Source organism: Schistocerca serialis, chromosome 9 (assembly GCF_023864345.2).
Source record: "Schistocerca serialis cubense isolate TAMUIC-IGC-003099 chromosome 9, iqSchSeri2.2, whole genome shotgun sequence".
Lineage (NCBI taxonomy): Eukaryota > Metazoa > Arthropoda > Insecta > Orthoptera > Acrididae > Schistocerca > Schistocerca serialis.
Genome location: NC_064646.1, coordinates 203,493,236 through 203,507,911, shown reverse-complemented (window position 1 = coordinate 203,507,911; position 14,676 = coordinate 203,493,236). Strand labels below are relative to the sequence as shown.

General features: G+C 40.9%; 1 protein-coding gene and 1 pseudogene across 1 annotated transcript in view; one reads left to right on the top strand and one right to left on the bottom strand.

The window, feature by feature from the left end:
* The first annotated feature begins 409 nt into the window (after nucleotides 1-409).
* The window catches only part of LOC126419340 (NADH-ubiquinone oxidoreductase 49 kDa subunit), a 38,600-nt gene continuing 24,333 nt past the window's right edge, over nucleotides 410-14,676 (top strand). The window contains exons 1-3 of the mRNA XM_050086526.1: nucleotides 410-545; nucleotides 967-1,192; nucleotides 10,082-10,283. Coding sequence (XP_049942483.1) covers nucleotides 445-545; nucleotides 967-1,192; nucleotides 10,082-10,283 — 529 coding nt within the window. The 5' untranslated portion in view covers nucleotides 410-444. The remainder of the gene's footprint in view (nucleotides 546-966; nucleotides 1,193-10,081; nucleotides 10,284-14,676) is intronic.
* On the bottom strand, nucleotides 3,327-3,445 carry LOC126419939 (5S ribosomal RNA; annotated as a pseudogene).

Genomic DNA, 14,676 nt, shown 5'->3' with positions numbered 1-14,676 from the left:
ACCTTATTATGCTATATTTTTCTCTTTCCCTGAGAGGTAGGAGAGAGGGAGCGATCTCCCTTGCTCTTAGGCATGGATACTTTTGGTTTAGAGGTAACTGTAGAATGCACTACCCTATACTCGAATTAAAACTTCCCACCCATATTATGAGTCCCTGTCTAGAGTTCAAAACAAAAATTTTTATTCAGTTGCAAAAGATCAGACAGAGAATTGAAAATATTGACTTAGAAACAAACTGAACTACAGCTCATTGACTGTGTATATAATTCCTAAGAATGTACTGAGTCTCAGACACGTCTGAAACGTAGAAAATATGTGTCGTGTGTGCGTGCCATATTTGCAGCACACATACTTGCGCAGGTATCTGCGCAGCGAGTGGTGTCTACGGTTGGTTTTTAATAGTCGTGGAAGAAGTTTCTTTTCAGTGCTAGGCTTTGAATAGTCATGGCTGGTGTTGTGGGCACTGTGTTGCGGAAGGGGGTTTTACATTTTAATGGCAGTGGAAAAGTGTTATTTCAAAATGGGGCACCTATTTATTTTGCTGGGTATGATTTGTCAATGAGAACTTACTGACACTGTTGTTCAGTATGATACATGTGTTATTCAAAAATGTTTCTGCGCGCACTCTGTCTGCTGCGAATTCTGCAAAAACGGCCGTTTCTGTCAACAAACAGGGATTTCTCTATATAGTTTGTGCATGCTTATATTGTTTTCATGCTCTTGGTACGTTATTAATTGCAGCATCTGTTCGTCAAGTTTTACGACGACCATCTTAACCTTTCCGATAATATTACAAATCAGCGTTAAGTTTTTCAGTCGGTCTTGTCCGTTTTACATCTGTTGGCAGCAGAAAGATGCCCTTGCAACAGCCGAAGGGGTTGTGTAGATTATGTGTTTGATACAGTAGTGTTTATGAAGTACAGTAACAGACGGAAAAATTAATTAATGTGCATCGATTTTAAACAGCCAAAATAGGGGTGCAAAGAAATGGTTTCCTGATCCAGAATACATGAAGCAGTTTGAAGGACCAGTAATGTACCCAAATGAAATCACTGCAAAATGGAAAATGCCTCCATACAACAACAAACTTGCTCCAGTCGAGAAGACTGTGCAAAATATGACCCTCAACTTTGGACCACAGCATCCAGCAGCACACGGTGTACTACGACTTGTACTTGAGTTGGATGGAGAGGTAAAGCAAGCTTTTTCCCTTGATTGTATATTTTAAATGCTTGCTTGCTGGTTTCAGCATAGTATTCATACTATTGATAGAAATGGATTTAATTAATGAATACATGAAATAATGAAAGGATACTCAAATATTTTTTCAAGTTTTAATTTTTCCCAATATGTTTGATTTTCATTGTTACAGCACCCCTCTCACTAAGAAAGAAAAGTTATGCTGTTACAGCATTACATTTCAGTTTTTCAAAATTCAATGTAATAGTTCTCAACTGTTCCCAAGTTAATACTTTAGTGTCAAGAGTTTCAATGAAAAGCAGATGCAGAAGATAGTGATACAGTCTGCTTGATGTATAGTGGCAGACTGATATGTAGTGAAACCATTGTTGTAGGCCAGATCACAAGGTGACAGTACGGTTGTGAGTTGGTAAACTAAATAAATTTTCATGACACACACACACACACACACACACACACATATTATGTTTCTCAGTTATAGTTATGGTATATCCCCAGTGGAAACCCCCTATTATCACACAGTGGTCTGATACATTTAAGTTATTTATACGTTTGAATGCAGTGTTAAGAATATCTCTGCCCATATTCCCCCAGGAATCCCAATAGTTCGATTGTTGATATATAAATGGCTGTATAATCAGAACTTGTACAGAGGTTTTGGGTCAAGGGAAGCAACAGATTCTGCTCGTCTGCTTTGACCCGTGACCTAATGATGGTATGGTTTGTGGTATCACTATGATGTGATGTGTTGTGAGTTTGTTATATTTGATTGTTTGATGGCGCTTATATAAATGTGTGAACGTGTGTAGGGGGTGGGGAGGGCGTGTGTGCCTGTGGTGGCCAACCTAGATGGTATTGCCTTAGGTTTTTGTTGGTAAGTAATTATTGTTTTGGGTTTATTTTATAGTAATTGTGATGTTTTGTCTGTTACATATTTATGGTTGGTCGGTTGTGTTTTAATTCATGTATTGAATATGGAGAATTTGGGTTTTTGAGTTGTTGGGGTTGTGCTTCCACTTTTTGGAGCTGTAGGTGTTGGTATTTCTTTTTTATTGATAGCTGCGGTTGAGCTATATACACTACCGGTATATGATCAAGAGTATCCGGACACCTGGCTGAAAATGACTTAAAAGTTTGTGGCACCCTCGCTCAGTAATGCTGGAATTCAATATGGTGTTGGCCCACACTTAGCCTTGATGACAGCTTCCACTCTCGCATATGTTCAGTGCTCATATGGTCAATCAAGTGCTGGAAGGTTTCTGGGGGAATGGCAGCCCATTCTTCATGAAGTGCTGCACTGAGGAGAGGTATTGATGTCGGTCAGTAAGGACTGGCATGAAGTTGGCATTCCAAAACATCAATGTAGGCTTGTGCTGTGATAGAGCCTTGCAAAACAACAAAGGGTGCAGTCCTCCTCCATGAAAAACACCACACCATAACACCACCGCCTCTGAAATTTACTGTTGGCACTATGCACGCTGGCAGATAACGTTCACTGGGCATTCGCCATACCCACATTCTGCCATCGGATCGCCAAATTGTGTACCGTGACTCGTCACTCCACAAAACCTGTTAAATTGTCCAATGTGTACGCTCCTTACACCAAGCGAGGTGTCGTTTGGCATTTACCAGCATGATGTGCGGCTTATGAGCAGCCGCTCGACCATGAAATCAAAGTTTTCTCACTTCCCCCGTAACTGTCATATTACTTGCAGTGGAGCCTGATGCAGCTGGGAATTCCTGTGTGATGGTCTGGATAGGCGTCTGCCTATTACACATTACGGCATTTTTTCAGCTGTCTCTGTCGGCAAACAGACTAGATCGGCCTGTATCCTTTTGTGCTGTACGTGTCCCTTCACATTTGCACTTCACTATCACAAGAGAGAGAAAGGAAAAGGCATATCAAACAAAAAACAACGCCGTCCTTGAAGGCCCAACAGTACCGACTGGTTGCCATGTCATTTCAGCCCTTAGGTGTCACTGGCTGCAGATACGGAGGGGCATGTGATCAGTACACTGCTTTCCTGGCCATTGTCAGTTTTCGTGACCAGTGCTGCTACTGTTTCTCAGTCAAGTGGCTCCTCAATTGGCCTCAAAGGGTCTGAAAGGGCAAAGTGCACCCCGCTTGCCAACAGCACTTGACAGACCCAGACAGTGACCCATCCAAGTGCTAGCCAAGCCCGACAGTGCTCAACTTCGGTGATCTGATGGGAACCAGTGCTACCACTATGGCAAGGCCATTGGCTAAAAAGTCATATCACAAAACCAGTGGTAATTGGGCTATGTGATGGAGACATGCAACATTTTATGTTGAAACTTGCCAGGACATAAAATCTATGCAAAATGAGTACAGGAGGGTAATAAATCAGTCAAAAATTGAGAATATTAGGAGATTGCTCAAAGACATGAACTGGTTAGATATTTACGATTTTTCTGACTCAAATGAAAAACACGAAACATTAATTAATAAAGTTACTTCCTCATTTTCCCTTAAAGGTAACTCAAATCAAACAGAAGTCTAAAAGTAAATCGTGGATTTCAAAAGGGATAAAGATATGTGGGACAAAAAGGTAACTGTGTCTACTATCTAGGAACAGCTCTGATGTTAGCATTGTAATGCTTTACAAAGAATACTGCAAAATATTGAAGCAAGTAATCCAGAAATATAAACAGCTGTATTATGAGAAAAAGATAATTACATCAGCAACAAAATAAAAACGATTAGATATAGTGAAGACAGACAGGTGGGGCCAGAAAGGAAGAGGAACAGACAACTCTAAAAATAAATGAGACATTGGTAGACAGCTTGGGGCTACCAGGTTCAGTTAACAGTACAATGGAATATCTGAGACCAGTCTCTACAAATAACTTTAGTAAAATGTAAATGACGTTCACTTGTCCCTAAGAAGTTACAACCATAATAAAAGTATTGTAGTGGCTGTTGTATCATATAAACAAAGTTAATCAAAGAGTGTTCATATGAGTTGAGTTCTGTCATAAGTTATACAGCAGAACATTTCCAGACTGGCTAAAATATGTTGAAGTTAAGCCTCTTTACAAAAGGGGGATAAAGAGATGGTGTTAAACTATTGACCAATTCCATTTTTGCCAGATTTTTCAAGAATATTTAAAAATGTTGCATTCAATCATCTTAAGTTGTTAATGCAAATAATATATTGTCCAAGTCAGAGTTAGGGTTCATTTAGGGATTTGATATACAGAAGGTTATGTACAAAGTCAGTGAGAATGTACTTAATTCAATAGATAACAAATTAGAGGCTGCTGGCATTTTGTGTGATCTGTTAAAAGCCTGTGACTTAGTGAATCACAGCATTGTCTTAAGTGAATTAGATTACTGTGGTGTCACTGGCAGTGCTGTGAAGTGGTTTGAGTCTTACCTAACAGGAAACAAAGGGTATCATTGTGAAATACCTGTGGAGTAAGCAATCAGTCTTCATCTGATTGGGAATTACGTGTGGTGTTGCTCAAGGTTCCATCTTGAGTCCATTGCTTTCTCTTATGTACATTAATGACCTCTCATCTGTTATTCTGTGGTTCCTGAAGAGGAACAGCAGCCTTTTCAGTAGTTGCAGGGGCAACAGTCTGGATGATTGACTGATCTGGCCTTGTAACACTAACCAAACGGCTTTGCTGTGCTGGTACTGCGAACGGCTGAAAGCAAGGGGAAACTATGGCCGTAATTTTTCCCGAGGGCATGCAGCTTTACTGTATGAATAAATGATGATGTCGTCCTCTTCGGTAAAATATTCCGAGGGTAAAATAGTCCCCCATTGGAATCTCCGGGCGGGGACTACTCAGGAGGACGTCGTTATCAGGAGAAAGAAAACTGGCGTTCTACGGATCGGAGCGTGGAATGTCAGATCCCTTAATCAGGCAGGTAGGTTAGAAAATTTAAAAAGGGAAATGGATAGGTTAAAGTTAGATACAGTGGGAATTAGTGAAGTTCGGTGGCAGGAGGAACAAGACTTCTGGTCAGGTGAATACAGGGTTATAAATACAAAATCAAATAGGGGTAATGCAGGAGTAGGTTTCATAATGAATAAACAGATAGGAATGCGGATAAGCTACTACAAACAGCACAGCGAACGCATTGTTGTGGCCAAGATAGACACGAAGCCTACGCCTACGACAGTAATACAAGTCTATATGCCAACTAGCTCTGCAGATGACGAAGAAATTGAAGAAATGTATGATGAAATAAAAGAAATTATTCAGATAGTGAAGGGAGACGAAAATTTAATAGTCATGGGTGACTGGAATTCGGTAGTAGGAAAAGGGAGAGAAGGAAACATAGTAGGTGAATATGGATTGGGGGTAAGAAATGAAAGAGGAAGCCGCCTGGTAGAATTTTGCGCAGAGCATAACTTAATCATAGCTAACACTTGGTTCAAGAATCATCAAAGAAGGTTGTATACATGGAAGAGCCCTGGAGATACTAAAAGGAATCAGATAGATTATATAATGGTAAGACAGAGATTTAGGAACCAGGTTTTAAATTGTAAGACATTTCCAGGGGCAGATGTGGACTCTGACCACAATCTATTGGTTATGAACTGTAGATTAAAACTGAAGAAACTGCAAAAATGTGGGAATTTAAGGAGATGGGACCTGGATAAACTGACTAAACCAGAGGTTGTACAGAGTTTCAGGGAGAACATAAGGGAACAATTGATAAGAATGGGGGAAAGAAATACAGTAGAAGAAGATTGGGTAGCTTTGAGGGATGAAGTAGTGAAAGCAGCAGAGGATCAAGTAGGTAAAAAGACGAGGGCTAATAGAAATCCTTGGGTGACAGAAGAAATATTGAATTTAATTGACGCAAGGAGAAAATATAAAAATGCAGTAAATGAAGCCGGCAAAAAGGAATACAAACGTCTCAAAAATGAGATCGACAGGAAGTGCAAAATTAAAGCTGTGAGGACAGGGCGTGAGTCTGCTTGGATAGGTCAGTTGGTAGAGCACTTGCCTGTAAAAGGCAAGGGTCACGAGTTCGTCTTGGCCCGGTACACAGTTTTAATATGCCAGGAAGTTTTATATCAATGCATGCTCCATTACAGAGTGAAAATCTCATTCTGGAAATATGTTTGTTTCCGACCAATAGCTAGTACAGGTTTATAATTATAGAATTATATGAAAAAATACATAAAGTAGTTACAAAATATGGTGTGCACATGCTTTATTCAACATGTAAACATCACTACAGTTACTCAGATTTTGGTTATGACATGTTGGATATGCCGCCCATTATTGGATATGATGTGGCGCAGATGAATAGTCAAATTCTGCATGACCTGCTGAAGTATTGGAACATTGATGCTGTTGATGACCTCCTGAATGGCTGTTTCCAGTTCAGCAATGGTTTTGGGCTTGTTGCTGTACACCTTGTCTTTATTATTGCCCCCACAAAATGGAGTCGCATGTGTCCAGATCCAGAGAATATGGCAGCCAATCGAGGCCCATGCCAGGGGCCTCTGGGTACCCGCGGTCCCCAAAGTGCTCCTTCAGGGCATCAGACACTCCTGCTTCAGTGGGGTCGAGCTCTGTCTTCATGAACCACATCTTGTCTAAATCAGGGACACATTGGGTAACGGGGACGAAATCATCTTCCAGAACCTTACCGTGCCATCAAGGAGTATTGCACCGACTATTCTGTGACTGGACATTGCACACCTCAGTCACCCGTTTAGGGTGAAGAGACTTGATTGCGAAATGTGGGATCTCAAGTCCCCCAATTGCATTAGTTTTGCTTATTGACGGACCCATCCAAATGAAAATTGGTGTCGTCACTAAACCAAACCATACTAATTCCCATCATGACCCGTGGCCTACCATTCAGAAATTATGATTTTGTATCATATAGTTAAATAGTTGTCCCCCTGTACATAGTATAACTATGTAAATGTGGTAAACATCTCATTTGTTCATCACAATCCACAAGAACAGTTAAGTAAAAGATCAGGGAGCAGTACCAGTTCCAGGAATGGTCGTTGGTGAAGGGCCGGATTGTAGCAGATGAACAAACAAACGCAAATGCACAGATCTGCTAGAGCTTGCCGTGCTGGCCCTCTTATGTGGCTCTAGAGATCATGTGACCTTATGGGGCATTGGGGGATGTGTCTGCTGCATGGAGAATAGAACACTGCCAGTGGTGTGATATGTAAAATATTTTTGGAATTGCTGTCGGAGTAACTGGTAGGTGTGATATCCAACCCTGCCCTTCTTAAAAGTGCCAGGTAGTGGCTCACCTGGTTCAACTTCTGCGTGGTAGAGGTAGCATTTCTGAGCTTTTGTGATCATTGTGCTCACCCACTTTGTATACTGGCTGAGTGTTCACACACAAACTGTGGTGCCCATGGGGAAATGATAGCTTGATAATCTTCATTCATGATACTGTGGCTGGAGGAAGTGGAGGTAAGTCCACAATTGTCTGTAATGTAAGAGTTCGCCTGGTTTCATTCCAGAGATCGATATTGCTCCTTTAGTACTTAAAATTGCGAATTTTCCATTGCCAGGTTTACTAAAGTTCAAATTTTATGCACCGAATCACTATTTTATGTTTTGTGGGCCTTGTGAGAAGAATAAGAATTCTGAACACTGCTTATGTGACCAAGTAGAAACAAATTTTGTTATTGCTTAGGACACCGAAAGCATGGGTGCTGAACAAAATATTTGGCACAAGGAGATAGTGAAACATTTAGTACGTAACATTAAATGATAACGAGAATCCAAAATAAAGCCTGGGGAAGATTTGGAATCTCAAGAACACTGTTGAGAAGTTGTTAGTTTATTTTGCTCCACAGGGGAGCCCTTGCATGAGACTGGTTATTTAAGTATTCTGTTCCTAATTATAACCCTCTTTCTTACTGGCTGGACCAGTTGTTTGTCCTTTGTAGCTGTGCACTATGTGGAAACTGTGGAACGTGTTTGCCAGTGCCTTTCAGTGTCTCGTACAAATTCAAAAGTTGTCACAATTATGAGAATTTTATCTATAGACGGATCCAAAAACCTTAATTTCTGAGTGCTCCCTTCTTTGCCAGGTGTGTGGTGGATAACAAAGTCCCTGATTAGGGAATCAGCAAGTGAATACTTGTGAAGTGTTCATTGAGACAAACTGTAAAAGCAGTTCAGTCCTTCAAGATATGATGCACAGTGAGGGTACGACTTAGATTGCATTTTCTGGTGATAGTAGCATTCTGATCTGAAAACATGGTAACCATTTTCTGATTGATTTTCAAAAACAACTTAACCAATCCTGGAGAATGACAGGCTATCGAGATCATCAAAATGCTTAGTTTCCTAAGAAGAGACTGCTTCCAAGACAACAAAGGAAGAAAGAATAGATTTCTGAAGATCATGATCATGTAACTTGAAAGTGGCAAAATTATGCTGTAGTTGACAAAGGTACATTTTCCAGTCATTAATGCTGTCTTGAAATGGCACATATGGTGTAACCACAGGTGTTGCTGAGGATATAGCTGACAATACTAATAACTGTTGATGTTGCACGAGATTTTATTGGTAGTGTCACTCCTCGTGAGATGCGAACTGTTGTTGCAGCAAGGTATTTGTTGTTATTGGTAGACCATCTCTTGATGGTCTCACTACTCCTGAAACTTCAGAAATTTGAGTTGTTGCATCCATTTTTTTAGCACTGTGGGTTTGTATAGTTTCATCACCACTATAGGATCATGGTAAACGTAGCATTTATTAAACACGACACACAATAACAATTTACACAAGATAAGTCTCATACGAAGTTTCATTGATGATGTGATGTGGCGTTCCTTATTGTTGGAATCACCAATAACTTGCAGACAACTAGTGCTACATCATTCATTTTTTCATAGAGGTAAATATGACCCTTTCAGAGATTGTTCCTTTTTCCAGGCCCTAAGTGATGTCATTTGCAGCGAACTGTAGTTGAAGTGTTAAAGTTTTATTTGTTTCAGTATTTTCCGAAGTTAATGCCCCTTGTACTCAAGCATCAACGAAGTTTCTCCTGTGTCCAACATTTAGTTTCCAATTTTGTGTTGCCCACATGTAATTTTTTTGTGTACATTTTTGTTGAGCTTTTTACATTTCTAAACAATTTTTCTGTTTGATGTGTATTATTCTGTTAACTTTCAATATTTTTGTCACTTACCTTGTACATTTTTTCAAATATTGGTAATTTTTCTGCAGTTTTTACTACCCCTCTATAAAGGCCATGCAATTCATTGAAGAGTCATGATGTCTTTTCTTACATCTTCTTTTCTTACATGTATAATACCCAATCCAAAACGTTCTCTCATCTGGCCATTGTCTCTCATTGATTCCTAAAATATCGCTCTGCATCTTTTCACTTTTCCTTTGTATGTTCTAGTTTCTCTCTATTCAGTTTTAGCAGCAAACATTCCAGGTGTCCCACCCTAATTAGCATTCACATTTGTCTGACAGTTCCTCGACAGCGCCTCTCAAGTAGTCACTGATTTTAAATTTGAATTGGGAGGGGGGGGGGGGGCTACTTCACCCACAATGAAACTATCAGCAGCTGGACAAAGTAGTTTTTTGGGTGTCTTTCAGTTACCCCCACTTTTCCTGGCTTGTGATGGACTGAACCCAAGCCTGGCCTCTGAAGAGAGTTCAGATACCTGACGTCCTTTTGATTCATATGTGGGATCCAGTTATATTTCAAAACTACTCTGGAATTCATATACTGTAGGAATATGGGGCATATTTCATTTAATTAAAAAATCATTGTATCTACTGAGAGATGCTGCAATGAGGTGGTAGTTTCATGCTGTATAATGGAGATATGCCTTAGTGCCCAGGTGTGTTAGAACAACAGAGTGGTAATAGTACTTAATTATTTTTGTTTCAGACTGTGGTTAGAGCAGATCCTCACATTGGCTTGCTGCATCGTGGTACAGAGAAGTTGATTGAATACAAGACTTACACCCAGGCTTTACCATACTTCGACCGTTTGGATTATGTTTCAATGATGTGCAATGAACAGTGTTATTCTCTGGCAGTAGAGAAGTTGTTGAACATTGATGTACCAAAGAGGGCAAAGTACATAAGAGGTTTGTAAGTGAGGCATCAAATTTTATTTGGATGTATTGAATGACAGTTCAGTGTAGAGATTATTGCGGCATCCAAAAATTACACCAAATTAAAAATGATGGATATTATGAGTTACACAATATCATACAAATTTTATGGTGTTGTTGATGTATTGGTTTAACATATCAGTTTGTGTTAATGTGGACACAGTGTGACTGTGACACCAATGCATGCATTCACACTCATTTGCTGCTGTCTCCCGATGCTGCAACATGACTGGGGCGATTAGTGATCTTGGTTGACATAGGTAGTGGGAGTAAGAAGCTATAGGATGATACATATGACTTTTTCTGTCCTCCTCCTGCACCCAGTACCCAGACTCATGTGAGATATCTCTATGAAAGACTGATGTGCAATACCTCTCCCATCCATCCATCCAGCCACTCACTACCAACTTCTAGTCTGGATCCACTAGCTCTTCCTACCCTACAGAAGGCAGAGCCACCGGTGAGATTCACATCACTGGGGTCGATGAAGTCTGCAAAGTACTAAAGTTTGAATTGCAGGGTAGTCATGAAGATGTTAATCAATAAAATTGTCCCTGCAACCTCTTCAGTGTTCTATTTTGACATTACAATGGATAAACTACCAATTCAAATGAATGGCCACCAGCAAATAAACCACCCAGTAGTGGAGTTTCGTAGACCTCCAGCTGGGCGGCTTTCACACTGGCATTTTCCCCACCCCTCTGTGCCTACCATTCTACATACCAAATGGCAGCAGGAGAAAACACAAAAAAATTAGGGAAATGTGCAAGCTTGTGGGGCCAGTGGCTCCTCTTCCTAGCGGAAAGGTTCAGGGAGAGGAAGAGAGAGGTACGAAGGAAAAGAATAGGTGAAATTTAGAAAATGGGGAGAGTTACTGAACAATTGTCCAGAACACTGGGTTGGTGGAGACTCGCCAGATGGGATAAGAAGGAAAGATTGACTGTTGGGGATGGTACCAGATGAGATTTGAAAACCTGCAAGCTTAAATGTGGAGGTTAAAGTGTACACCTTGTGCCTACATTCATTCATCCTAACTGATAACTAGGTGATCGTCATACCAAAGTAAAAGATCGAACAGTGTTTACATGACAGCTGGTATGTAACGTGTTGTTTCATAGGTGGCTCTTGCTTTGGTAGTGTATGTGTTGCCAGTTACAGATCTGGTATAGGTGGTGGTGGAGGGGGGGGGGTGGGGGTACGCAACAAAATGGTACTCCAGTTGTGGGCAAACTGTCAGGCAGAGTGGACCTCATTTCACCCTTCTCAAAGCAGCTGATTAATATAGTTAAGACTAGGATAGTAGTGAGTGACAAGAGGTGTACTCCTAAGTTGTTTATAGGAGGGATCTGCAGCACCAGGTCTGGATGTGATGGCTCAGGAAATCTGCTTTTGAACTAGGCTGGTGGGGTAATTACATCCAATCAAGGCTGAGGAGATAATGGGGCTGTAAAGAGCTTGCAGCTGAACAAATTTTTTGCTGCAAATGCCAAAGTTGGAGGGAGGAAAGGTTTGACATGAAAGGGATGGCAACTGTCAATATGCAAGTACTGTTGTTTGTTAATAAGTTTCTTGTGAACAAAAGTGTGTAGCTGACACTCAGTCGGGGAAGAGGTCAGCCTCAAGGAGAGTAGCATGGGATTCGGAATAGGACCATCCGAAATTTTGGAGAATGTATTTAGACGTTCTAGAAATTTTAACAAGTGAGCTCCACCATGAGTCCATATGGCAAAGATGTCACTAATGTATTGAAAGCATACAAGGGGCTGAAGACTTGAGGATCCCAGGAGAGCCCCCCCAAGTGACCCATGAAAACATTAACGTAGGAAGGAGCCATCTTGGTTCCCATTGTCATGTCCCTGATCTGTTTGTATGTCTGCCCCACAAAGATAAAGTAGTTGTTGATAAGTGTAAAGTTGATTAAGGTGTGCAGGAAGGACATTGTTGGTTTGGCATCAGGTGGGAAAGGGGTGTCAGTGGTAACAAGCAAGGTGTGTGGTGGGAGTGGAACAGACACAGATTTAAGATGATCTAGGATATGGTTGGTGTCTTTAATATAGGAGGGGAGTCTAGGATGCAGGTGTTGATCAACCAAGGCAGATACACCTTCAGTGGGTGCATTGAAGCCAGCAAGTATGGGATGGCCAAGTTGATTGGGTTTGTGGATCTTAGGATAAAGTACGTGGTGTGGGTGGGATTAGAAGTTGTATAGATTGAGGAGTTAGTCATTGGGAGGGGCCTGTGGTTTTAAAAAGGGACTGTAGGCCTGTTTGTATCACAGGGATGGAATCTTGATGGCAGGTGCTGTACATATATCTCTTGGAAAGCTGGTGTAGACTCTGGTTTACATATACCTCTCAATCAAGTATCACAGTAGTAGATCTCTTGTCCACTGGGAAGATGATGATGGTCATCTGCTTCGAGGAACAAAGAGCCTGGATTCTTGCAAAGGACGGATTAGGGTCGTGTTGTAGGGACCTAAGAAAGAGTTTTGAAGCAGTGCTGGATGTTAGGAATTCTTGGAAGGGGTGTTTCTTTAAACCTGCTTCTCCCTGCCGAGATTTACTCTCAGAGGCTTAATGTTGAAAGTTCCTGTTTTTACATGTAGTCCTACTCTACAACAATCTGTTGTACATTTTCAAATACAGAAATCCCTTGTAATTACATGGCTAATCTGCGACCATAGGACTGACGCCATAGGACTGACAAATGCTGATCAGTGACTATGTTTATTTAATGCAGTTTGGAAAGTGAGACCCGAGTGTTGAGCTTGGGGTTTTTCTGTATGTGCATGTTGACTGAATGATCTGGGTGATGGCTTTGCTACCGAACGGGACGGCACTCGTATTTGGCCATACTTGGTGCTCTTCGCGGGAGAAGACACCATTACAGTACAGAAGAAAGTCATGGAACAAAAGAGGTCTGAGAGTATGGCTGCTGTGAACTGTTAACTTGATTCATTGCAAATGTTGTTGAAATATATTTGTCAAGCAGACAGAGAATAGTTTGAAGTGTTTCCCGCATGTAAAAAGCTATCATAATATATGTGTTTTACAATAGAAGAAAATTCTCTAATTTAGTAGTAGTCTGTTGTTTAATTCTCAGTGCTCAGCAGTGTGTCAAAAAGGGAAAGAAGTCAGTGATACGGGACATACACAGTATAGCTGGATGTCAATTTGGGGGAGGAGAGGAAGAGAGAATTTTTTCAAATCAAGGCACAGGTAATGAGAAAAAGGCATTTTGACATCAGCAGCCTACCTTCCAACTAATGTATTGCACTACTCATTGAAAACTGTGACAGAAATATCCAGGAAACATTTCAACCTCTTGTTACTCATTGCTATCCTGGTCTTGAATGTATGGTTCCACTGATTCGACAAGGCTATTACTTTCTAAAATCATACCCTGAAATGACATCCATTCTGAACCCCCTGGTCTCCACATTATCCTGGTCAGACCCTGTGCTCCTTCTGCACCCATTTCCCTACCCTTTGTCTACTATGCTTGTGACTATCTCTGTTGTAAGGCTTGGCCTGTGCACCCTCCCACCACTACTTATACCAGCTCTGTAATTGGCAAAACGTGTACCATCAAGGTAGGGTAACATGTTAAATGAAATGTCAGACATAGTGTTCCAGCTGTTGGTAAACACTGATCAGCCTTCTACATTGGTATCAATACCATCAAATTATCTGGTAGGATGAATGGGCATAGGCAGAGGATGTGCAATGGCTACACACAATATCCCGTTGCAAAGCATACTCTGTAACATGACAGTCATGACCGTAGTGCTTATTTCACCACACATGCCATTTGGATTCTTCACCCTGACACCAGTTTCTCAGAACTCTGATGGTGGGAACTGGCGTTACAGCATGTCCTTGGTTTTCGCCACCCATTTGGCCTTAATTTACATAATTTATTTGGTCTGATCATACTTTTCAGTAACTTCTTTTCTTCACTTGGTTTTAGTTTTCTACATCTTTCACTTTCTGACCTGCCTGTTTTTCCCCACCCCCACCTCTACCACATGCAATGTGCTTAACTTGCCACTGTTATTAACTCTTGCACAATATTTTGTCTTGGTTATTACCCAATCTTCCACCTTTAAGCTCTTAGGTTGTCAAATCTCATCTGGTGCTGTGCACAACGATGAGTCTTTCCTTTTTAATCCCATTGCAGCAAGTTGCTCCTGAACCAGTGTTCTGGTTGTCTTTTCTGTAACTCTCCGCATATGTTAAACCTGACCAATCATTTCCCTTCATTCCTCTTGAATCCTTCAGCCAGTAAAAGGAGCCACTGGCTCCGAAAGTTTGCTCATATGCTAAAATTTTTGTTTGTTTTCCCTACCACCACATGCTGAGTAGAT